General features: G+C 40.3%; 1 protein-coding gene across 8 annotated transcripts in view; it reads right to left on the bottom strand.

The window, feature by feature from the left end:
• The window catches only part of TTLL5 (tubulin tyrosine ligase like 5), a 133,822-nt gene that overhangs the window by 102,810 nt on the left and 5,172 nt on the right, over positions 1-25,840 (bottom strand). For 7 of the 8 annotated variants that reach the window (XR_003570892.1, XM_027880804.1, XM_027880806.1 and 4 more), the window contains exons 4-12: positions 24,558-24,640; positions 23,657-23,763; positions 22,983-23,113; positions 22,361-22,443; positions 20,283-20,352; positions 19,905-19,989; positions 5,701-5,802; positions 5,488-5,579; positions 3,335-3,442 (exon numbers count right to left, since the gene is read on the bottom strand). Coding sequence is in view for 7 of the 8 variants with exons in the window: in XM_027880804.1 (XP_027736605.1) it covers positions 3,335-3,442; positions 5,488-5,579; positions 5,701-5,802; positions 19,905-19,989; positions 20,283-20,352; positions 22,361-22,443; positions 22,983-23,113; positions 23,657-23,763; positions 24,558-24,640 (861 nt within the window). In the remaining variant the exon portion in view is untranslated. Of the gene's footprint in view, positions 1-3,334; positions 3,443-5,487; positions 5,580-5,700; positions 5,803-19,904; positions 19,990-20,282; positions 20,353-22,360; positions 22,444-22,982; positions 23,114-23,656; positions 23,764-24,557; positions 24,641-25,620; positions 25,772-25,840 lie in introns of all 8 variants that reach the window. The other variant, XM_027880809.1, reaches the window with a different exon arrangement.

Below are 25,840 nucleotides of genomic sequence, written 5' to 3'. Positions count from 1 at the left end.
GAAAAACATAGGGAATAGGCATGGTATATATATGGCTGACCCAAGTCACTAAACAGGGACTTAACCTCACGTCAAGCAAGTGTATACAGAGATTCCTTAAGAACATCAAATTTTTAGTGCTCTGCAGAAGTCATTATGGAACAGGTCAGCATTGTTCAATACTACAAAAGGCTTCCCCCAAATTGGTGAACTGCTACTACTAAGAAAAGAAAATGTTCATGAAGAACAGCAACCACAGGTGGTTGAGAAACTGGTGATTAGATACAAATGTAGACTTTTTTAAGCATTTAGCTCCAGGTCAGCACCGCTCAAGAAGTACAATAGCTTATTGTTTGTTCTATACCATCTTAATGTAAATGTGATTACAAGCATAAGCCTGATCAATTTGGCCTTCGGACACAGAAGTGGCTAAATAAGAAACTCATTCCTTTGGTGGGACCAACATGCCCATTACCCTATCCTGGCTTCTTGATTGCAGAAGAGCTCAAGTGTCACAGCTGGCTTGACTAGAACTGTGAATGAATCAGGGGACTTAAATCTATTGCTTTCTCAGGCTCATGTTTCAGTGAGTGCAGAAAATCCAGTGCTGCACTGGATGCTGACAAAAATACGTGCTGCACACAAGTGCCTTCATTTCATGCCCTGCTAAACCATCCTACAGGGAGATTTTTCAGACTGACTGAAAGCAGGCCTCACTGCCTCTTCTAGCCTACCCAGAAGTGCTTACTTCAGGAGGGAGAACAATGCAGTCTCTAATTGGCTTGGGCATATGCATCGCTGTTGTACCTCCTGTTCCCACACTGAGACGTCACATCCCTCGACGCCAGTGCAAAATTCAGCTTTCCCCTAAAGAAGGCTCCAGAGGTAACCAACAACTCAACTGGTTACCAACTTCAGGACAATGCAGTGGTTTGGAGACCTGCAGGATACCCTCCTCTGGAGCTACTTACTCATTTAGACAGGCTTTACTAGGAGCTTAATTTTACATGAGGTATTATTAGCTAATTACAAAAAACAAAATAGAGGTTTGAGATCACTTTGTTATTAACAGTGCATGAACAGGGCAACAAAATCATGTAGTACTTGCACTGCTTTCTGTGATGCACTTCAGAAGACCAAAACTGAGCATCTCAAGTCTTCTGAAAACTGATTATTACTAGAATGCAGTAAACAGCTCACATTACGTAGCCAAAATGGGACTCACTACAATCTTTCCACAAAGTGTCAGCAGCACTCCACTTTGGCATTAGAATAAGAACCATCCTGACCTACCACTCTCACTTTCTAGGCAAGCATTAGTAGATGAAATCAGACTATCTTCCCAGTCTTATTTTAGAAAACGAAGAAGGCATGAATTAATTCTTTTCCTTTTAATCTAGAAAACAAGTACATTACACATTAAAACATCTACTTGGAAAAGGATGAAGGACCACTGAATTGCTGAAGCTGTCAACCTCATCTAAATAAATAATAGTTATAATTTAGTTTTTATCAAGAAGGTGGCAATTGTACAGGAATCCTATTCCCTAGAATAGCTTTACAAAAACTAGAGTAGAATACACAGTTTTATTTTTTAGAAGTTTTCCAAACAAGGCCCACCTCTGCATTTGAATCTCAGATAAAGGTTTCTGAAGTCTGAGATACTTTTCAAATGATCAGCCCTTCTCAGGGCACACACTGTTCACACCCAGAATGAAAAAAAGAAAACAAAAAGATTTGTGAGACTCTGCATGCTGGCCCAGAAATCTTCATTCCCAGTTTTCTCCTTCACATTAACAGCTATGCACTGAACCATTCTGAACATTTTCAGGTAGAAAAAGTGTCTTTTTTTTACAACAGGGTTAAAAGTGGCACAATCAAAGAGTGTCAGAACAAGAAACACTGATGACAAATGAGCCACGCAGCATGACGACAGTTCAAATCCTGGGACAAGGACCACCACTTTTAATTATGGGGGAAAGTGGCAAAAAGTACTGAGCTCTGGAAATGCCTAAGGCTCCCTAGGGAAGCAGTATGGCTCCTACTTAAGCTCTCTTTCCTGGGAAGCTCTTAATTTATGTTTACACTGAAATAGATGGAACAAAACAGTTTATTTGTGGGGGAGCATCTAAGAGGGTGGTTAGTGCAGCCCTAGGGAGGCAGCAGGAAGTGGGATAACCTCAGAGCCAGGCCCAGCAGAAAGTGCACGAGGAATATTAGTTTCCACATACACAGCTCAGAGGAACTGAGAGACACAACTGAGGGAGGAAAAGGGAGAAGCCAAAAAAGAGGCAGTTGAAGTTTCTTTGGTGTGCTTATTTTTTTTTTAAATCCTGTTGTTGATAGTTCAGCAGCAACCAATAAAGTGCTATTTCACCAAAACTATAATTTAATTCACAAATCTCCATGCATTACAAGGTTCTTCAACTTGGAACAAAGACATCAGGTTCTGTCTCATCACCCCCAAATATCTAAAGATAACAGCATTTATACAGGAGTGTTAAAAGCTACAGAAGTGTCAATATCTAAAGTGCAGTGCAAGGACCACATAAATGGATTTACTTCACCTGTTGCAGCTAATTTACCTGATATCTAAACACAGGCTAGCTTAAGCCAAGCTTGGCTTTCGGTTTAAGCATTGACTGGGACTCCATCTTTGTGCATGTATCCACATGAGCAAAGGATAGCTATGAGCAGAAGGAGGCCTTTTCAGGGAAGGCTGGGAAGCAGCCACTGGAAAGTGGGAGAAGGCACACTGTGGTACCAGCCGCTGCTTTCTGGACCTCGTCCCAGCATCTGCTGCCAGCAAGCTCTCAAATCCCTTTGCCAGCACATAGTTGTGCATCCAGCGCCTGCCAGGAATGGGCTCTGACGCCACCCTGCGGCGGTCTCGCACACGCACAAACCATTCACCACCACCATCATTCCAGGCACCGGGTTTCACGTTTCTCCCTAGTCATCAGACGCACGTAGGAAAATGCAGAACTACATTGTGTCAGGTGGCACAATGGAAAATAAAAATGCTGTAAAAGTTGTTTAATCATCCAACAGCAGTCCTTTGAGAGGGCACTAGTGGGTCAGTAACTTCAACTTTCCAGCACTTCCCCAGTTTCCTTTCAAGTCCTTTTTCATCATCCCATTTTCATTTTCTAGCACGAGATTTTGAAGACTGACAATGGTACAGGGTCAACCAAGATCCAACATCCCCTGCCCTCACAGAGGCCTATGAGAAGAAATAAACCCAAAACAGTTTCCAGCTTCCTAGCATTATGAATTGCATTTTTCTCGAGCATCACAAAGCTGGAAATTTCAAACAGTACTCAAGAGCCAACCAAAGATGTCCCCAATGCCTTACCAAAGCAGCTGCCACGATGTGAAAGAAAACTTTTACAAGCTGAGGCAATGGACAGCTCAGCAGAAACTACAGTCTTGATAATCAGGTCCTCCACGTTGGCCATCAGTGCTGCAAGGAGGGGAGGGGAGAAAAAAAAGGAAAAAGTAGATTGTGAAGTAAAATAAAACATAATATCTACAAAGGCATGAGAATATGCATATGGACAGATACCTTTGTGAACCAAAGCACGTAAGAGCCTATGGATGACAAAGCAATGATGTTTAGAAATCCATGCAAGCATAAGTATATAGATACATGCAAAAGTATGCTAGGGCAAAAATACTCACAAATGAGAATGATAAATGTAAGTATATGTACAGTGCAGGTAAGCAGAAACATATGGCAAATACATCAGCACAAGTCAGCTGGAATATGGCCACCACCCACTCAGAGTATTAGGAAGGATTAAACCAGAGTGGGTTAGTGAGATAAGCCCTTAAATTACAAAAAATAAGCCTTAGTCTCCAAGATATAAAATTTTTTCTTGTGGACTTTTATAAAATAACTGTTCTGTGATGTTGCACCTTCCTCTAAAGCAGCTGTTCCTATACCAAAGTTCATAAATCTTTTCAAAATTATATGACTGGTGACAGCTTCCAGTCCTGCTGACCTAGAGATAACCTGCAGTAAGAAAGCACTCTGTAGCTCCTGCATGAGCCTATGAACAGAGCTCAGGAACAGGAGTCTGAGCAGATAGAGGGAGCAAAAGGCAAGAAAAGACAGACATTAGATGCAGACCTGGATTCTACACTGGACTTGGGATGAGTCATGCAATAGAAAGAACACCACACTTAGTTTCTATTTTCAAGGACAAGCAATAGAGAAGTGAGAGGAGGAGGGAATGAACAAATACTGGAGTTCTGCTCTCAAAACTTAGTAGGGATGAAAGGACAGCTTCCCCACCCCTCAAAGGAAGCACAAGCAAATCCACACAGACATTTGGTAATTCCTGCTTCAAAGAGCATCTACTACAAACCACTTGACTGGAGAGTTTACTTTAGGCCTACAATTGCTATTTCTCATGCTCAGAGGATGACATGCAGGGACTTGAACAATTACAGGAGTATGCAAGCAAATTCAGATGTGAACTTCTGTGCTAGAAGACAAGTGAAGCCAACACAGCATGGAAACATCACAGTGCATATAAACATTCAAGAGCACAAAAACCAGACGAGACAAGGCCAGCATATTCCAGCCAGCATTCTACCTCCCTATTACCAGAACTAGATGCATTAGAAAAAGGTGCAAGAAGCCTTTTAATGTATAGTTAAAGAAACCTGCTTGCATTGCTCAGCAGTTTACTTAATAATTAGGAGGGTACATTTTATACTTCGGGTTGGGGTGAGGTGTGGAAAGGTATCAATATAAATAACTATGTGCTCACAGCTTGCTGCATACATATCGTGCAAGTGATTGGACAGCCATGCACGCACATGATGGAGGAAAAAGCCTACTTCCATCTGAAAGCCAGATTCAAACCCTTTTCTCCAACATCTAAGTGTTCCCTGGCAACATTTGCAATATGGGCCATAGCTGCTATCAGTAGTTTAACTGATGCCTCAGTATCACAGGTAATTCCTCCCTTAAAGGATATACCTGGATTCTGCTCTGCAGATGCATTTACTCCCAGCAGACCTGGCAAAGGTGTCGAAGAGAGAGCTCTTTTATATGAAACACAGACTGAAATGAAAACACTCCGCAAAAACCTGAGCCATGGAAAGATGACACCACATCCAAGAGTCATTCAAACTGGCATAGTTCTCCAGGGGTTGGTCACTCATCAGACTGAACAGGCCATGGGAGCAGTAGAGGGAGGGAAGCTTTTAGAAGGAATGGAATGACCTTAAGAAATGGGAAATGTAGGTAAAACATTAGGAAACACACTCTGAGAAAGTCTCAGAATACTATTTGCAAAAAGGAAGGGGTTAGGCCTCATCTCTGGGGATTAGGAATAAATGCACAGCTCTAATGCTAGAATAAAGAACAGTGCTTCCCTCCACCCTTCTCTGGTGCTAACTGGGACTCATTGGGGCTCTTCCTTGACTTTTTAGGATTCACACTAGTGAGATGATTAAGATTCAACAAAGGAATAAAAGAACAAGATCTGTACTGACCTGCAGTGTCTCTCCCCTCTTGTTTTAAGTACCTCAGCATTGCGCTCATGCTCCACTTGTTTCCATAATCCTCTACTTCAGGATCATCACAGCTAAAAATAAAAGAAAAAAGCAGATTGACACCACTGGTCTACCTCTATGGATCAGCATTAAACCAACTTAGTTAAACTGATCCAACCTCTAGAGATCAAGTTCCATTTTTCAGCCAAGTACCTGACATAATCTCCACTCTTCTTATTGACACTGTAGTTGGTCAGATGCATGAACTGGTTTTTAATGTTCTTGGATGCCTGGTCATACCTCACTGTTGCAAACCTGTAAAGAGGGATAAAGATTCAGAGTCTTTCTTGAACAAGTGGCATGCTTGCTAGATACAGCAAGCATGTCACCACAGACCACTACACAGACCACCCATCAGCAACAGCTAGGGACAGAATGTGTGCAATGAGACTTCATTAAATGAAACCTCTCCACATAAAAAAAATATAGTTCATCCTCAAGGGGCACATCCAGGTGCATTTAGTCTGTTTTTCAATGTCTTAGAGAAGGAAGTTTTTTCTCCTAGGAGCTTTTACAGTTTAACAGTGTACATATCATGCTAGACATTTTTTTTTGACTTCTTAAATTCGTAGTCCCTGGACTTTCTGGCCAAATAGGCTACTTTGCTTTAGACAGTAAATGTCACAATAGGACCTACCATGAATTAAGATCCACTGGTCCTGGGAAACACACACATTTGGAGCAATCACACTACATATGCATACCACATTCAGTATTTCCTGAAATCTCATACGGGCATAGGTCAATTTTTGTGTACTCTATATGGACATCTTAGGAAAGAGTGGAAACATTTCTACCATCAACAACTACACAGCCTACAACTGCCAATCCACTTTCTCAAGAGGCATCCGGGAAACCAGATACAACGTAAAAGCCAGACCAATTTGTCCAATAAGGCAGCATCTGCTCCAAGATTCTGTCATTCTTAGGGACTATGCAGCCCTTCATATCTCAAATATGTCACCTAGTTGAGTACAGGGAAAGGAACTGTAGGAAAGATCACAATGAGGAGCAAGACAATGCTACAAGTTTATCTGGGCTCCATATGAACGCTGCTACAGCCAATAATTACACAGAAAAATCAGCCTGTTTACTGTGGAAACAGTGGTAACCTCCTGATTGAAAGGTATTACCTATACTGTAACCAAGGATTCCACCACCACTCCCTTAGCCATGCACTACCATCACAGATGTTTGTTGAAATGAATCAAATAATTGATTCAACTGAAAAATAGCCCAGGATTTTGTTTTGTAAGGTTTCAGGAACGATTTTTTTTTTTTCCCAAGGGAATAGAATGTAAGAGGGAGAAGGACACCAAAGGACAAAGCTAGATCCACTCCCTGATCTGGTTACAAAGTTAAAACTTTATAAGCATTTTTTCCCTATTTTTCCAGTGGTCACTGGAACTATCCAATCTTTAAACTCTTTCCTCAGCTATCCACTTTCATTTTACCTGTACAAGACCATCTGTGCTGCACAGCAGGCCATCTAAAGCCAGCCTTTTTACTGAACTATGTACTAAACCAGATCAGGTCACTGCATGGGTACAGAAATGCTTGTGGTGACCCAACACAGAGGACATTACAAGCCTCTAAAAGAACACAGGAATAGAGCACAAAATGGCACTGAAACAATTTAGTAATTTTATCAACATCTCTTTATGAAGAATAAATGCTGAAACAATATAAGCTTCTGAGAGAGAAGAAGGAGCTTCCTGCAACCAACTGCTAATTGCTCATACTACCCCTCCACTGCTTTGCAGCCAGAGGAGAATTGATCATATACCTGTGGTAGAAAAGGAAAGGGTCAAAATGAGAATGGGAACAGCAGTCTGCAAGAGTTTTCTCACACGAAAAGTCCTCAGGAAAGAGTACTTTCTCTTGATAACCATGACAATTTAAAGTGCATAAAATTACATCCTGTGCAAAAGTTGCTTTCTAAATCTGTAGTTGTATGATCAGCCTTTGTCAACCTACAGATGTACTGCAGCTGAAAGCTCATCACCTGCTGAGGTGCACACTCCAGCCACTGTACTTCATCTGCTTCAGAAATTACGTAGCCACAGGCAAGTCAGATCACTTCACAGATCTGACTGAACAACCACGCGAGCACATTACAGAAAGATACCAATTAACTTGCAATCAGATGCAGGTACATCCTCTTTCAAACATAAAGGACAGTGCTAGGATACAGTCAGGACAAAGTGGGCAGTGCCTCCATTTAGGATCAGGTCACCAAACAACTTTAAAAGAAAAAAATCAAACATTAAGCAGATGATAATACTATCTGTGGTGACATCTGCAAAATCTTATATCTAGACAAGGACAGGCTATCAAGTTAAATATAATGGAATAGAATGTGAATATAATGTAACAGAATAGAGGCAGTTGGAGAGGACCTGCAATGATCATCCAGCCCAATAGCAATCATTTTCTTATGCTGCATGTAATCCTGATTCAATACTGATTTTAGGCCTCAGACTTTGTGGAAAAATAAATTTAACAAAAAAATTGAGAGAAGAATCCAGGGCATCTGGTTGAAAGAATGACCAGTATAAGACACTGATAATAATTAGAGATCTAACAGCAAGCATTCAAGTTCAAAAAAAACCAAAATCAAACAAAAAAATGCACAAACAACAACCAAAACCCAAAACAAATTAATGAGAGGAAAAACACCTTCACTTTTGACAATCCTCCTGTCCCACAACAGCTTAAGATGCCAACGTCTCAACAGAGAAAAAGGGGAGTAAGAAAGGGTAAAGTCAAACACATGCTATCCAAAGAAGCCCCACCAAGATGAAAAGTATGTACCAAGGAGGGCAGGGTTAGCTGCAAGAAAAGGGGAGTAGATATGGGTGAAGCCTCAGTGCAGAAAAAAGGAGTGTTCAAGAAGAATGGAAGGGGGAGAGAGGGAGGGAAATTTGGATCACCTGGTTATGCAATGAAGTTTAAGTTCAGAAAAGAATGCATCTCCACTTTGTTTTATTAATAATCATCTCTCTTCATCCTTCCCCTATTATTTTCTGTAGTTTAGAAGAATCTGAACTATACAAAGGCATCTCACAGGTTACACCCAAAAAAAAAAAAAAAAAAAAAAAAAAAAAAAAAAAAAAAAAAATCCTTCATTTAGAAAGAACTGCCAGAAAACAAAGACTTTATTTCTCAGTGAAAATGAAGCTGCTACTGCCCTCACTCAGTAGTCATTTTGAGAAATAGGTGCTTCCACAAGAAGTGCACCAGCAAATCCATGAAGATGCTCATCAGATTAAACTTAACCTTAAATGCAGATGTGGAAGTCGGGGGGGGAACCCTCCATGACATAACTAAGTGGCAAAGTTAACAGTGCAAAATATTTTGCATCATATTTTTCTCAGCTTTAACTACATATGAAATCAGAGCATCTGGCAACAGAAAAGGGTTTGGAAGTTTGGATTCCCTTTCCACATATTTCCACAGCTTAAAGTATTTGAATTTCTTTTCAATTTAACTGAAAGTTTCCAGGATTTAGCACTTCCATTTTGAAAACAGTGACAATAGTCCTACCAAATATTTTGTTTTTAATTATGATTTCATTATCTCCATCTTAACAATAATTTATTGAAAGCATACTGAAAGTATTTTTTAATTATTTACTTTCAGCCAGATCCTGGAAGATATTGAGCACAAACAGCAAGCCATTTCAGGAAGTCATGGCTCCCTCGGTACTTCGAAGCAAGGGCATTTAGGTTTACCGTGCTTCTCAGCTTATGTTTTTAATTGAACATACTCAGAAATATGAGAATATATACCCTGGCAGACACAGACAATATGTTAGACAACAGTATTTCTGTACCTTGCAACTGCTTGCATTAGTTTCCTTCTACAGAACCCATCCTTAATTATTAGGTGGTCTGAGCTCCATGCCCACAGAATTTACATTTCCATGGGGACTGACTATTCAGAAGGTATTTCACTGTGTTCCAGAGTTCTCAGTACAAAAACTTTCCTTTTATTAGGATGCTACCACCTTAAGGGATATCATGGGCCACCTCAGCAACGCATCAAAAAAATCCAAAACAAAACATTTAGTGACTCAAATCTACTTTCAAAAATCTCCCAAGCTTTATAAAATAGAATTCAATGCTGGTTTTAATACGTACACCCAGAGCTAGTTTGACTAGCTTCATGCTAAGTGCAAGTCTGCAAATGGAAAATACAAGTTATTTCTAGAGCTTCTATCAATAGCCTGTGGATATCAGAATGGTAACAGATCACAAGTACAACGCTGGCAATGGTCCACACTCCTTATACTTGTGTTTTGCACTTGCTTTAGATGGAAGAGTGTTACTACTTCTGAAATACCAGCTACAATTACTTTCAGTACTCTATAGCTTTTCATATTATACTTTACTGTACCTTTCTTCCACTGTATTAACTAGGCTACTCATCCACCACACTTGCTCTCTCCAGGAAAGAAAAGGAACTTGCATGCCACAGAATGTCATACTTCAACAGCAATTTATACACTATTTTTAGAGAAATCAAAGTCATAGAAAAAGGCCTTATATAAGTAAGAGTGAAAAGTAGGAAAACTCCAATGCTTGTAAAACCTTCAAGATGTTAACCTGAGATTAGAATAAACTCTTGAGAAATCTTACAATCTTTCAGAAGATGACTTCATTTCAGGGATATGCTTTTTTCCAATTTTATTCGAGGCCACTACTAAGAATAGAATATGTGTCACTTAAAAGATAAGGGCCAAGATCCTAAAAGCAATTCAGAAACTATACACTAAGTGGGTAGAGAAAATCAAGGGTGAGCTTGATGTTTTCCCAATAACAAAATTTACCACAAGCATATGCTGCCATTTCTGCATGAGCTATTTTCATAAACACTAAAGGCTTCATGCCCAGGTGTCTCAGATTGCTTTAATCCAGCCAAAGTGATGAAGGCACAAGTAAGTGAGTCCAGATCATCATCTGCCAGGATAGGACTGTTTCAAGCCAAAGCATTACTCGTGGATGCTGCTATGTGGGAGCCTGAAATTAGACAGGAGTCCAAGAGTACTCTTAAACCAGAGGCTGGATTGTCCACATGTGGAGGCACATCTTCAGCCAAAAGAGTCTATTTTATCAAGTGAAACTCTCCTAAACACTATCTTCTGCTTACTAATACCGTCTCTTTTTGCTTTGCTTCAAGCAACTATCATTTTCCCCCCCTGTGATCTATTCCTGTCCAAGTTCTGGGCTACTCCATAGGCCTTGCAATGCACACTTGACAGGCACTGATGATGTGTGTGGGCTGAATGGTTCAACAACTGGATTCATACTGCTTTGAATTCTTACAAAGAATTTTCCTGTAGGACTTGTCAAGTGAAAAAAAAAATAGGAAAAGGAGAAGTTTTCCACTATTAGACAGAAAGGTTTTCTGCCACTTCACTGCATTCTTCTGACCCCACTTCACCTAAACCAGAAGTTCTTACTGTTAACAATGTGAAGTCTTATGCGGGTAGCCAAGAAAGGAACGGATGTCTGTTCTGTATCCACCATCAGAAAGGTATCAGCTCTGTTTTGGTCTGAATTCAGATTTGCTTTCTCCGTAATGCAAATTCTAATCACCAGTTTTCAAAGTTGAATCACTGGACTTTCTTTAACCTGCCAATGTGCTTAGAGAGTATACAGAAGAAACAGGTAGAGGATGCAAAAGGAATAGTCCCCTATCACGATATCAACCTGGTTCATCTCTATGATATGTATTACTCAGAGATAGTACAGCTTACAGCAGCAAGAACACAGGAAGCACCTTCCCATGTCCTGTTGTTATGTACTGCTTGTATTCACTGTCTAAACTGAACAACATAATATTCATTTTCATTAACTTGTTTACCTGGCCTTACTGCTCAAAGATCCTCCCCTTGTAATGAATCCTGTCCTTTTAAAATATGAGGAAATGGATAAGTTAAGAAAATTAAAGTACACGTATTAACATGGCATACAAGAGATTAGATTCCAAAAGCCTCTAAGCAGAAATATTGTAGGAGAGCTCCTATCCCAAAATGACAGCTGGAAATAGGAAAGGTTAAACTGAGGTTGACTGTACACTGTTCAGCTTCCACACAAACTGCTGTCAGTAATACAGTCTCCTAGGCAGATGTAGCAGCAATCATATTTTGTGAATAGTCGTGGCAGCCTCTCTCCCTTTCACTGCAGCTTCTCTTTCCCCAGCAGGACAGAGAGACGTCCTTCATTTCTGAATTCAAAACTTAGAATAGAGAAGTGACACTCTTACTTTCCATTGTTCTGACACACCTCCCCACGTCTCAGCTGGTCACAGCCAAGTCACACTGGCATATGTCAGCTTGAATGAAGACAACAACCGGTTCTCTATACCAGCAACTACACACTGCTACAGAGCACACCTTCAACAACAGCACATTTGCCTTCCCTCTGGTTGTACTTTCTCTTGGAGACAGAGAAAGAGCAATCAGAAGGGTGGCAGTAATAGTAGCAGGTAGCCAAGGCAGCACAAAATCAAGGGAGAAATCTTTATTAATTCCTTCACACTTCAGAACTACTCTCAACCTCCAGACTAACAGTATATTACCTAGAGACATCCCAGCTCTCTGCCTCGCTGTCACGCTTCACTGTCACCTTTGGTATTCAGATACTGACAGATTACTGCTCTCCTTCCCCTTCTTGTAAGAGTTCATTATAAGCCTAATAAACAAGCTTGAGCTCCATCTTCAATAAACCACCTACTCCACAAGTGACATGCAAGCTTTTTCCCAGCTTACTTAGCAAACTACAAAACACTTCAAAGCTCACACTGGAAAATCCCCAAATCCACCCCACAAAACTTTGGCCCTAATCCACACCACACACTGCCTTAACCCAAAGAAACTACCCTTTCACTGTCATAGCTTCAGGCAAGATATTGCCTGAGGGATTGTACACCACTCTTTGCCTTATCTCCAGCATTAGTTCAGAAAATTGACCACAAGACAAAGTTTTGCAAGTAATTTTGAAAACATGTAAACTGGATAATTAAATATTTATAGAAGATGTTACATGGTTTTACATGAAGCTTGGTAGCTATGCAATGCTTAGTGGAGGCATCTAGTCAGGGCCTGGGAAAGGAGCAGGAGAAGATAAAAGACCCCAGAGTGGGAAGAAGGAAAGAATAGTTAATCCCTTTTCTCTCAAACAAGTGCTACAGAAATTATAAACTTTTCCATGACTGCACACAGAGTTCCTGCATAAATGCCCTGGAAATAGTCGGTGTAGTGTTTCTACAAGTATGCTCCTCACATTTTATGCCTGGAGTTGCTTTCCCAATCCCTCATGTCCCACGCACACACACATTAGACTCTAGCTTCCCTGTTAGTCTGCTAGCTGCCACTTTGTTTAGGGAACCCAATTCCTTTACAGTACAGGATGGAAAAGCCAAGTCTAAAGGCCATCACAATCCCCGCATCTGCAACATTAGTATTTTTCACAGCATTCATCTGACACGTGAGCTAGCAACTGAGTATGAACAGAAGCTAAAGCTTGTAAGGGAATTGCTAAACATAAAAAGTTTTGATGACACCTCTATGATGGCAGAGTTTCTTTAACCAAAGCTGAATAAAGTTATTCAAATAGTTCTATGTTAAAGAACAAGATCCAGGAACAGTTTTACCAGATGTCTACAGGAACAGGGGAAAAAAAAAAAAAAGATTTTTTTTTCCCCCTTTATCTTTTTCACAACAAATTTGCATGTTTTCAATTTATGCATTGCCATAGTAGGATTTTGAACCTATAGAGCATAAGGAAACACCATGAGGGTGACAAAGCATGACACAGGTTTCCCAGAAAGGTTGTGGTATTTCCCTCCTTGGAGATATTCAAAAGCCATCTGCACATTGTTCTGAGCAACCGGACCCAGGTGGTCCTGGTTGAGCAAGGGGTTGGATCAGACCCCTCACCACCTCAGCCACTCTGTGATTTGGTGTTAAACATTCTCTAGTTCATACTGTCACCAAGAGTTGACCAGCCTTTATGATTTTTAGTACCCTGTCTGTTAAGCGCAACAGTAGGGTCATGTAGTTATACCAATATATATATACACACACACATACATACATATATATATATATATAAAAATAAAATATACACCCAGTTATGGCCAAGTAAACCAGTCCACTACTCAAAGACTCAGAATGGTGGGAGAGGAGGAATAATCTGAGCAATGAAATATGAGGAGAAGTCTATGGAAGAGATAAAAAAATAATTTGCTAATTAGTATTTTAGTGGTCTTTCCTTCAGAATTTCCTAAAACAAGAAGACAGGTTGCTGGAGCTGACAAGGCACACATCTTTTTACTGGGCATGCTAGGTCAGTACTATAATTATATCTCTACAGGATACACAAATATGGTCAAGGAGCCATTTTTCCACCTTTTTTTTTTTAACAACTCTTTCAACCAGAAGAGCAGTTTTGATCATGCTCAACAAGAGCAAGTTGATCAAAATAAAACTCTTGTACAAGAACCACATCCTATGCCACAGGGAAGTGCCTAGCTACCTGCCATGGAAATCAGATTTAACAAGGCCATGACTTAAATATAATAAAAAAAAAAAATTAAATACTTATATTGCCCATATATATAAAAATATCTATAGTAAGCTTAACTGCAACTCTCAAACAGTAGCAGACTGAGGCACAACTACCCCATTTTACAGAAGAACAGTCAAGGTACAAAACATGTATTAGGTGTAAGCAGTAAATGTCTATTAAGAGACATAGACAGATAGATCTTAATTAAAAACTAAGGTAGCAACATAAAGTCTCCTGGTTTGAGGCACTATCCACTGGCCCGAAGTCCAGCAGGTATATCTAGAAAATAACACTGCTCCACAGCTTCTGTGCAAGACAATGTTTACGGAGTGGTTGTAGCCCATCCCAGCTGTCCGTGTAGAAGTGAGTTACACTCCCTAGGGAGCAGAGGCCTTTTGGGCAGGGGTTACTGCAAGGGGGATGGGGCTACTGCAGCCTGCTTGGCCAGCTCTAGCCTAAGTGCAGCCTGTGAGCCAATGTGAATTCCTTGGCTCAAAGTGAACACCTGAATTCTTCGGAAACCGCAGGAATCCAGCACAAAAAAGGCAAATATCCCAGAGGGGCGGTGTTAATTAGGAAGCCAGGCTACCGAAGGAGGGGTGCCACAAGGCTGAGTGGTGTGAGCTCAGGTGGCAGCATGGCAGCTGGTGGCAGCTGCTGTCTAACCCCAGAGTGAACTCTCGTGTTCCTCTAGAAAAACTCCCCAGTCTGCTGCTCCTTGGGTCCTTTGCAAGAACATTTGGTTTTCAGCTCAGTTTTCCTTTTTTTTTCCCCCCCTCTCTAATCTATTTTTCAGATTCAGTATAAATCTGAATGAGAAGTTCCTGCTGGGCTAGGACCCTTCCAGCTATTCAAGCTCAGAAATAGGGCTGCCTAAACAAGGTAGTTTAGCAAAAAATTCTGCTTAAAACAAGGAGACATTTCACTACGAACTCCCCACACTAACTGTCAAGCCCCCATTATGCCAGCAGGTACCAAGCAAGACAGGTCCACCAAGCTCCTTTCTGTCCCATAAGGAAGTACACTGAAGGAAGTTAGACAGGAGAGAGAGCTGGCAAAACAGGGAAGGCTCACAAACAGCACAAGCTATTCCTGGCTCTATGTTCTCTTCAGCTGTAATTCAGGCACAAATCAGGCTTGTTGCTCTCTACTTGCATGAACACCCCTCCAAAAACCAGCATAATCCATCAATTCAGCAGCTGGCTCTAAGAGCTGCCTTTGGACTCTCCGATAACTGGCCTTGGTGAGTCACCTTCAAAAGCATGTCAAAGTTTATAATTAAGACTGTAGTTTATTAACAATGTACCTCTTATTCAAAATAGGACACAAAAGGTATGCAATATATTTATTAACATCACTTGTTTTGGAAGTCTCAAATAAATAAAACTACCTACACGTATGTATGATCAGATAACTAAGTTACACCTTCAGGCAAACCTGGACCAAGCCTGCCATGACCATTTCACTTTCCAAACCTATACCTTCAATGCAAAGGTCCCAGCTTCAATTCTCCAGGCTGTGAATCACAGACAACCAACCTAGATTATATTTGTCCTTTCCAATGGAAAATTACTAAATATCTGCCAATTGAACAGCTGCACACTTTGTCTACTTTTTATTATGTACTAGAAAAACATTCAACACGTTTTTCAATCCAACAGGAGGATCTTAAGTCACCCAGTGTCACAACAAAAGCTGAAGCTGAATTTTAATACACATCTGGGTACATATCCTTCCCATCTCCTTCAGAGGAAACTTTTCTCACTCTTCCACATGGAAAATGAAACACAAGGTACAAATGCCGGATCCATAGTCCCTTCACTCTCCTCAGCTCTGAAGCCTCAAATTCCACTCTAGATCATATCATGACAAGTCTAGCTGTGCCAAAAGAAACTAGGCCTAAGGAAGTATCTAATTAAACATCATGAATATGTGTTATACCAAGCCTGTTCCTTTTAAAGATGACAACATCTTACTGTTTTCTGATAGCACTCCTTTTCTGATAAGGTCACCAACTTTACTGAAACAGTCAGGTTCCTCTTGGAGTATGCAAAGCATAACACCGGAGAGGAACATGACCTTTCAGACAAAGAAAAAATGGGGAAAAAAAAAAAAAAAAAAAAAGAGAACAACCCAAAAGGTCACCCTTACTACACTTCAGAGACTACCTGCCTTCAGAAAGCAAACTCAGAACATGGAAGACACCATAGTGCACTAAAGCACTAGCAGAGGTTGCAAAACCAGATTCTTTTGTTCTGCTAGTGATTTTCACCTTAGATTGCTTCAGTACAACCTTTGATTCCAGACCCGGATATTACCTCCCAATTCTCTGCTACACTGCTTATGAGTAGAAGTAATTTGCAAGTTTTTTTTCTTAAGCAAAGAATTAAGAACAGCTTCCACTCCAAGGTTAAAACATTTCCCTCTCCATGCACAACTGAAGTTCTGTCCTAGCTTTAAACCAAAGCATTACATGTGAGGCAATAAAAGGGTCTCTCCTAGCACTTAACTTGCAGTCAAATGGAATGCAAAAAGGCTAAATAGGAAGCTATAATCCAGTAGCTCCAGGTTCCTTACCTCTCATCAACTGAATCTGCAAATCCAGGGCATGGGGAAAATCCAAATGGCTAAAGCTAAAGACCACTAGTGCCATCTGGAGGCCATACAGAGCAGCCCACCTAATGTCTTGTCAACCTCTGCTCACCTTGAATGTCGTCCTCCAAAGAGAGCTTGGACAGCATTTGCTGCACGAACACACCAACTCTACAGTAACGGAAGATGGGAAAAGCTTAAGAGTAATTAAAGATACTGGTTGCAATAAGCTTATACCTATCATGTGAAACCAGTCAACTACAAGGCTTTTGCTGTAGCTGACACTTCAGCTGAAATTGCTCAGTGGGGAGTTGAAGTTTAGTAACAGAACCAGAGCTGCTGCCCAGAGTCAGGACCTCAGAAGAGAGACAACATCTCATTATTTCCTCTATATCAGTTTCCCAGTTGTACTGTTTGAATTGACCTATACCACAGAACATACTAAGATACCTAATACCCCATTTAGTCTCCATATACTATCTACCTCTCACAGAGAGCTGTAAGATGGGATGCAACTTGAAAGAAAAGATAACTATCATTAGTAATACTGTGGTTTCCTCTTCCACTTCCCATGTATGTCAACACCATGTGCTTCAGATTTGATTATCGTTTAAACAAATAGAATCTAAACACACATAAAACTCTTCAGGATTTCAGAACACCGAAAAGTGATTTGCAAGTACTACTGCCACGGTAAGATGGAGAGTCCAGAACTGTTGAGACTGATGCTTCTGGATGCATACCCAGAAAGAAAGTTTAAGTTAAATGCTTAGGGTTAAACACAACACTGTTTCAAGCTCTAGAACTGAATACTCTGACTGTCAAGGGAACAAAGGAATTCAGCCAGACAGCATCCAGATTATCAAGCATGGACTCTGGCTCACAAATTATCACAGAATCATAGAATATCCCGAATTGGAAGGGACTCACAAGGATCATCGAAACCCAATGCCTGGTCCCAAAAGGACAGCCCAAAGACTCACACCACATACATGAAAGTGTTGTCAAAACACTCCTTGAACTCTGTCAGGCTTGGTGCTGTGACCACTTCCCTGGGGAGCCTGTTCCAGTGCCCAACCACACTTTGGGTGAAGAACCTTTTCCTAATTTCCAACCTAAACCTGCCCTAAGAACAGATCTAACTGTTGTGTTCAACTCCTTAATGCGTGGCTATAAAGACAGAGCCAGACTTTTCTCAAAGGTGCACAGCAGAAGGACGAGAGGCAACAGTCAAACTATAACAAGAGAAATTCTGGTTAGATATAAAAAATGCAGACACAGTGAGAATGATCAAATGTTGAAACAGGATGTCAGGAAAACTATAGAATCTCCATTCTTGGAAGATATTACAAACTTTATGGTGTAAGGCCACAGAGCACGTGCCCAAACTTTGAAGGTCTTAAGAAGGAGACTGGACTAAAGAACTCCAGACTTCCCTTCCCACCCAAATAATTTGATGATTCTGTTTTAAGGGATTCACTAGAACTGTCTAATCAGTGTATTTCAGTAAGAAGAATATATTTATTTCCTTCCTCATTTCCTTTCCCAGATCTCTAATATGACTAGAATTGTTAAAACAAAAAAACAAAACACCCACCCAAACCATACACGTCCCCATTTACACTTCCTCTTTCCCCATCCCAAAGAAAACATGTTACTCTACTGTCAGAGATAAAAATGCACACTTATCCTCAGAGTAGAACATTTGTGTTTATACAGATGGATGTTTCCGGAAGTAAATTCCTTTGTTACAACAAGATCAGTGGAACCACCTTTAAGACATTAATGATGATGCACAAGAGCTATTTTGAAGGCCTGCTACACACTGCCCACTCTGAGAACATTCTGGCAAAAACTCTTTTTTCCCCCCTTTTCACTTTCCAAAAACATGCAATATTAGCAATTAACAATTTAATTACCAGTTCCCAAGAGAAAAGTCTTGCATGCCACATATGCTTAAGGCTCCCTTTCTAGAGTGAATATAGTTGTCAAGCTTTCCACTGATGAAGCTTCTCTGTTCTGCCTCCTTTTAGGGAAACAATTGGTTCATATTATCTTTGAAGGCAGAGGCACATCACAACACACCTGAAGGGTATTCATGTATTTAAAGGGCGGTATTTCTTGTGGGATCATTATTAATATATTCTTTGGGATTCATTATCTTCTTTGGATAAAGATAATTTGGATTGAGTATCTACCCAAGTCAGAATCACGGAAGGCACAAACCCTAGAGATATTAATTCTGAACACATCATATGTGCTTATAAGACAGATACAGCATTACTTAAAACTGTTGCAGAAGACAGTCCTATGGTGTTCTTTTCTCTAACATCACTACTGTTAAAATTCTGACCTGTTGGAAATTCAGAGGGGTGATTGCTCCAAATTTACTTGTTACAGCACCAAGCCTGTCTATGCTCAAGAAGCATTTGGACAACACTCAGGCACATGGTGCAGTTCTTGGGGTGTCCTGCGCAGGGCCAGCAGTCAGACGCTATGATCCCAATTGGTACCTTCCAAATCAGCATATTCTATGATTTAGCTAAACTTATGTGATGAAGAGAAACAGGTCCTTTTGGTAGATAAGTACTCTTCCTGGGGAATTTTTATTACCTTTCATGAAGTACATGCAGAGGAAAATTGGTATCTTGCAGAGTAAAAAACCAGTGAACTAGTCTAAACCCACTTACTGGATACTGCAGAAAATACAAATACTGACCTAATATTTGGAAGAGTAGTTTAAAGTATTAAAACAATCACCAATATGGCCATCAACAGTTCTCTGACTGGTCTTCCTTTTTAAGATAAATTTGAGAAAGTCTGAATTCCCTTTATCTTGGAGAATGGAGAAGGGGCACAAAGGCACCAGTAATCCAAAGAAGTTTCAAGAAGAACCCAACCTTAAGAATGAACATGACAATGATGATGTGTTTGGCCATTCAGCCCTTAAGAGTTGAAAACTTGCTTTATTTATTACATATGTAATAAAATCTTTCACTCAAGATCTTATAATCTATATAAAGAAAACTGATGGGACATGGCATGATGAAGTATCATATATATAAACTCTGCAGAATTCTCTAACTGGCACTTCTCTCATTTACTGTTGTTTCAGGGGTACAGAGGCAAGCCAAGACATGTGTGGATCATCAAGGGCAGGTACACTGAAATAGAAGAATTGTCCCCTACCTGGCCAATCCTTCCTCATAGAGATAGATGACAAGTGGATCGTAGGATGTAACCAGAACATAGAGGCGCACATCAAATTTGAAATCTGAAATATAGTTGTCAGGAGTCAGTGACTGCAAATATCTTTGAGACATCATATCCAGCTGAGAAATTTCAACGGACCCTGAGAGCAATAAACCATCACCTGCTGCTGACATGAGTGGCTGAAGTTTTCCCAGCTGAAAAGCTTACAGGTTTTAACAGATTCTCTAGTTACATGTTTCTGGTACTAGTCAAAGCTAGACCACTCAGTTATTCAACTAAATTACTGCAAATGTTGAAGAGATCCTCAGATGCAGGCTGGGGGAAGAGAGAAAAGCAATTCCTAAGCACACTCACCATCTATGAGCAGGGGGTTGCTGATGTAACGAGAAACCAGGATGTTGTCTTCCACGACAATCTGGCTTGGCTGAAGAGGAACAGAGAATTCAAAAGTGAAAAAACAGGAGGCTTAAGGAATAAGATGACAACTAGATCAAATCCATCATTTTTTCCAGCCTTGCCCTCCTAAAGCCACCCTGTACCAATTACTATGTCTGGGGAGGGAAGAAATAAAAATAAAAAACTAAACAGTCAGTCACAACATATTTAAGGTAATTAGATCATAATCAGAAGTCTGGGAACAATTACACTGCCAAAAAAACCTGCCCACTGAATCTTCCAGTGTAATGTTCCTTAGAGTAGAATACAGATTTAGCAGCCACGTGACAATGATGTAAGATAAGCAGGAAAAAAGACATATAAGAAATGATTGTTATTCTGTTTGCTCCTCAAGGGTTAACCAAACACATAAAGGAGGGATTTAGAAGACACTGGAAGGAGTATGTAGCTACAGTTGGTAAGGAAGTCACAAGTGAAGAAAATGACTCCTCAACTTGTGATCTTCATAACAAACCCTGGGATAGTATCCAACCTTTTTGCCTACATGAGTAAATACCATCTACTGAGGCTCAGTTCAGGGCTCCTGTAACAGGAAGAAGCTACCCTTTGGGCTCAGAACAGAAAGCTCTAACTATGACAAATATACATTGCAACATCATGGGATCTGTTGAAAAGGCCTTTTTTTTTTTTTACTTTTTGCTGTATGCAAGCCTCTCTTGGGACCAGTCTTACTAGTCATACCAACAGTTTCTTGTACATTTTCTTGCCTTCAGTTTGCAAAAGAGCCAAGATAACCACAAGATTCTGCCTTTATCCAATTTCGCATGTGTTCAGCCACAACACCAGCATCATGAGCATGAAACTTAAGCATATTAAGTGCACATATACAGCGTGAGGGAACAAGCTAAACTTCCCTCAGCACATCCCACAAAAGTGACAGCCTGTTCTATTATGGATCAGAGAAATGCAAAGGTTTGTTATTTTGTTAGTGGGGGAGGGTGGTTGTTACTTTTAAAAAAATTCATGATGGGATTCTAGAAGACACTTCTTTAATGGCATCACACTGAAGGAAACTGGCTTGTGGGCTAAACTAGTTGAAGTGTTTCTGGAACAGAGATACACAAAGGGATACTGGTCCCAGAAGGGTCTTTTCCCCAGGTTATGGTGAAATGCCATAGGAGCCTGAGGTCATTCCTCCCTTTCAAGCAAAGAAAAAACTGAGTGCAGCTCTGGAAATACTTACCTCATACACTTGGCAGATTGCTCCCTTATTTTATGGGAAATGATCCAAGTAGAGAACAGATGAGGCAGCATGACCCCTTCAGTGCAGGGAAGGCGAAGGGGGTTCGAATGAGTGGGGAAAAAAAATGACTCAACAGTCAGTTTCACTGTTGAGAATATTTATTGGAATCCCCTCATGTGTTTGGCTCCTGTTCAGATGTATTTGTTACCTATGACAACCTAACTCCCTGCAAAGCCCAACAAGAGCAGAAGACACTATAACCAGCATGTTGAGTTCAAAGAACTACCCTCATTACACCTCAGGAAGGGCACACTGACCTTTAGATAACAGCTTTAAGACTGATACACTTCCTACTGTATAAGGTTTGCTTTTAACTGGTCTTTTTAATGAGAAAGAGGGAGGCAAGGGGTCTGTTTGAGGACTGTTTAGGTCACACAGGGAAACAACTAAGAAGACTTCTGGAAAACTTTCCAAGGCCGGCCTACTGTCAGCCACAAGGAGAGCGTGAAGCAGCACAGCTTCCCAAACTCTCTCAGGGAGTATAACTTACTCTTAATAAACTAAGACTTGAAGGTAGATTGCAATATAAGCATAGCATGCAAAGAAATAGATTGCTTTTGGTTACACAGCATGTGCCCAGGTAAGCTTTGCCAGCTGCTCAGGGCTCTTGAACTGCTCACCAACATATGGTTGAAATTCAGAGTAGGGACAGTGTCTGGTTATGTTGGCCTATAAGCCAACATAGTTTTGAACACAATGTTACTGAAGAGCATTCCTTTTGCTGAACACTTACATTGTTTATCAGGTAGACACCTCTACCCCTCGAAGAGGCCACAGGCTTCACTATCCATGGCCCTCTGTCCTTAGAATAGGTATCTGGTTAAAGGAAAACAGCACAAGTCTGAAATATCTTCCATTTTGCTTATTTGCAGAGAAACAAGAATCAAGAATGTTGTCTACAGTAAAGAGAACTCCATAACAAGACAAAAGTCTGCTTTTTGGATGTCTTATTTTACCTCTTGTGACTCATTGCAATTATTACAGCCTCTCCCTGAAGTCCTTCCTGCTGCTCTGATAGATTCTGTTCCTAAGCCCTGTGCCTCCTTTTGGCATTTCTCTCTTCAGTTCTCCCAGACATCAGTCAAGGATATTGTGAAGTTGATCATCAACCACCCTGTGCACATAAAGCTCAATTTTCGAGCCTTTGGCTCACATCAGCTTCTTGAGGACTTATGCAGGCACAGAGTAAACAGCAAAAAGAAATCATGTGGGCTTTTTCCACTGTCTTTCCAGTTTTCTTTAATTTTGTTACTTTAAACACTGGCATAATCAAAAGGCAGAATATTAAAAGTAATTCCCTTTCCATCACCCAGTTATTTTGCTTTAGGTTTGGGCATCACCAGCCATTCACTTACTGCAGAAGTCCTGGTACTCTGTTGGGAGGATAAAGGTCTGAGGTAAGATATGGAATGTCTTGAATCCATGGGCCAGCTGCATACGAGTGACGTTTCTGTATAGTCTGTCCTTTCGTGTCAGTTCATACGACCTGAAGTCCCAAAACAAGAGATTGCATCTATTTTTTCCCCAACATTACAGCAACCCTTTATCCTAGATGCTAAAGTACCTGTAGCCCTGTAAGTTGTCTAAACCCTAACCTGCAACTACTCATGAGTTTTACTGTCTCTGTCCCATGGCTGTGTTTAATATCATTTATAGCACTTCTTGAAATTCCCAAGACAGAAATTCCAACACAGCAAACTGTTGGAATGGTGGTTGTAAACCTTAAAATGGGACATGTGACTATTTCTGTAACTGAAAACCCAAAGTCCCTAGTATTTTACTTACATCATCAAATAAAGAAAATAAAATTAAAAATCCAATAAATCCAATATTTGGGCTACAGACAAGCACTTTACCCAAATACTATCTCCCCCAAACCCCAAAGACCATTTAGAATGAAGACAGCATGTTGCATGGGTCCAGTATGTTGGGACTTTATCTTGTATACTCTATTTTTTAAGGTATCTATATTCAAAGTTTTGCAAATCATCACAGAGATGTTCAGCAAAACATGATATCAAGGTCTTACCTAGGGAAATGATTGACTTTCTGAATATCTGTAAGGGAACGCAGCAAGTAGGGCTTCAAGTGTGATCCTGTCCACATGAGATTATAATCGCTGCTATTAGGGTGAACCTAAAAAGCAACATAAACACACACACAAAAACACAGAACTAATGAAAAGCAACACCACTGGTCCTTAGGTCTATGAGACCAAAGTAGTTCTAGTTTAAGACCATGTCCTCTACTCATCCCTAACATAAGGGCAACTCCAGCTAAACTCCTGCCCCAAGCTATTTCCATCCTGGGAAATAACCATGTCATATGGTTTTGTGAGTTTGTTCTTTTCATAGACTATTTAAAACCAATTTTTAAAGTGTTTTAAATCTCTTCAGGAAACTTGTGAGACCAATTCCTTAACTTTGGTGTTATTCAGAAAAAAATCTACCCTAAACACACTTCTCAAACTGCCACTAGCTGCATAGAAGAGACCTTTTAGAGAAAGAGAGGTGATGGAAGAGACATGTGAAACACTACACCAATATTTCTGTGAGCTTGTAAAGGCTGAGAGATTAAATCCTTCGTATCTTTCCCAAGGTATGAGATGAGACTTTAAAACCAAAAAGATTAAGAACACATGACCAAACTTCAGCATCCCTTTTTCCCTAATTTGGCAGGCTTAAGACTAAAGGGTACTTTGAGAGTGCAGAACCATGACATATTTTCAGTCTCACCATCAGTGTACTTTTAAACAAACAAACAAACAAACCCTCAAGGGGGTCCACAGCAGCCTCCTGGTTCTAACCCTGCAGAGTGGAAAAAAAAAAAGCCAACCCACACACAACAAAACACAAAAAAAAACCCCAGAACATCATCATCGTCACCTCCCAGCCCAACACATAACCAGATCAGAAGTTCATGGTACTCGCCTCATGGAATCCATGGGCAGTCAGAATGCTTCGGACCAGTCGGCTGTCTGTTCGCACTATCTTGTAGGACATGCGGTAGCGCTCTGTTAAGAGGCAAAGAGACATGATATTAGAGTCTACACCTAGAAGAATAAACCAAAGTTAATCATGCTACCAAGGAAGAGAAGAGGACTCAGCATAGTACGACTGCACTTAATTCACAGAGAGTAACAGCACATAACAGGGAAAGGGTGATAGGAAATGCTTATCCATCTCTTGGAGCATTAACTCCAATGATGCCATTGAACATCAATCCTTAGTTATAAAATAGTTGCACCACTGAACCCTATCGTATCAAAATAGAGCACAGGACATCCTAACAAATACCAGGAGTATTTTTTTAAAACATCCCTTTATATAGACTGCTTTATAATACTCCAAAAATGATTTCAGCTCTTTCTTCTCTATTCAAGATCAGTATTTCTAGTAACCATGCCTTATGCCCCTTATTGACATGGCTAGCTTATATGGTCACCTTTTAGACCAGAACAACACAAAATAAAACACTCAATTTTTGTTTACATCTCATCCACATGTATTGATCTTCCAACAAATAACTGCAAAATGTATCAAGGATATAAAGTGAATAGGAAAAGGAGATAAAAAGATAAAAACAATACCCAAGTAGAAAGTCATAAAAACAAAGGCAGTAAACTCTACTGGATGTATAAGCTAAACTGAAAGCAAGTAGCAAGACTAGAGGTCAGCTGTCATACAAAAGAATGTGGCAATCCATAAAAGTTCCAAGAGAGAAGAGACGGAAATTGCAATGCTAGAATGACTCGAAAAGGCACTTTAAAAATTGGTTCAAACTGAGAATAAAAAGGTGAAGATTTGATTAAACCTCAGGAAATATGTTATATCAACAAAAATAAGTCCAAAGAGTAAGAAGTATCATAATTTAGGACTAGACAAAGCAGAAGGAAACTTAATGAGTTGTACTATTCAGCAGTAGACTTGTTAAACCATTTGAGAAAAAGCAGAAGAGATCCCACACTCCAGTTAGAATATGAGTTAGAATTACCATCAGCTTCTGCCACCATCCAAGCATGTTTTTAACTCACATGAAAAGGATCAGGAGTTTCCACATATAAATCACCTTCTCCACCCCTTACCCCAGAGAGCCAGAAGCATTTCTGCTTGGATAGGATATTAGAAATTAAGGCATCAATTACCTAAGAAAGGAAGAAGCAAGAGAGGAAAGAAGTGTCAGCAGCTACACTGAAAGAGGACTTCAAGGTTTT

Source organism: Empidonax traillii, unplaced genomic scaffold, assembly GCF_003031625.1.
Source record: "Empidonax traillii isolate 1590-97213 ecotype Southwest subspecies unplaced genomic scaffold, ASM303162v1 scaffold74:size2480735, whole genome shotgun sequence".
Classification (NCBI taxonomy): Eukaryota; Metazoa; Chordata; class Aves; order Passeriformes; family Tyrannidae; genus Empidonax; species Empidonax traillii.
The sequence above is the reverse complement of the archived record's forward strand: the minus strand, read 5'-3'. Positions and strand labels throughout refer to the sequence as shown.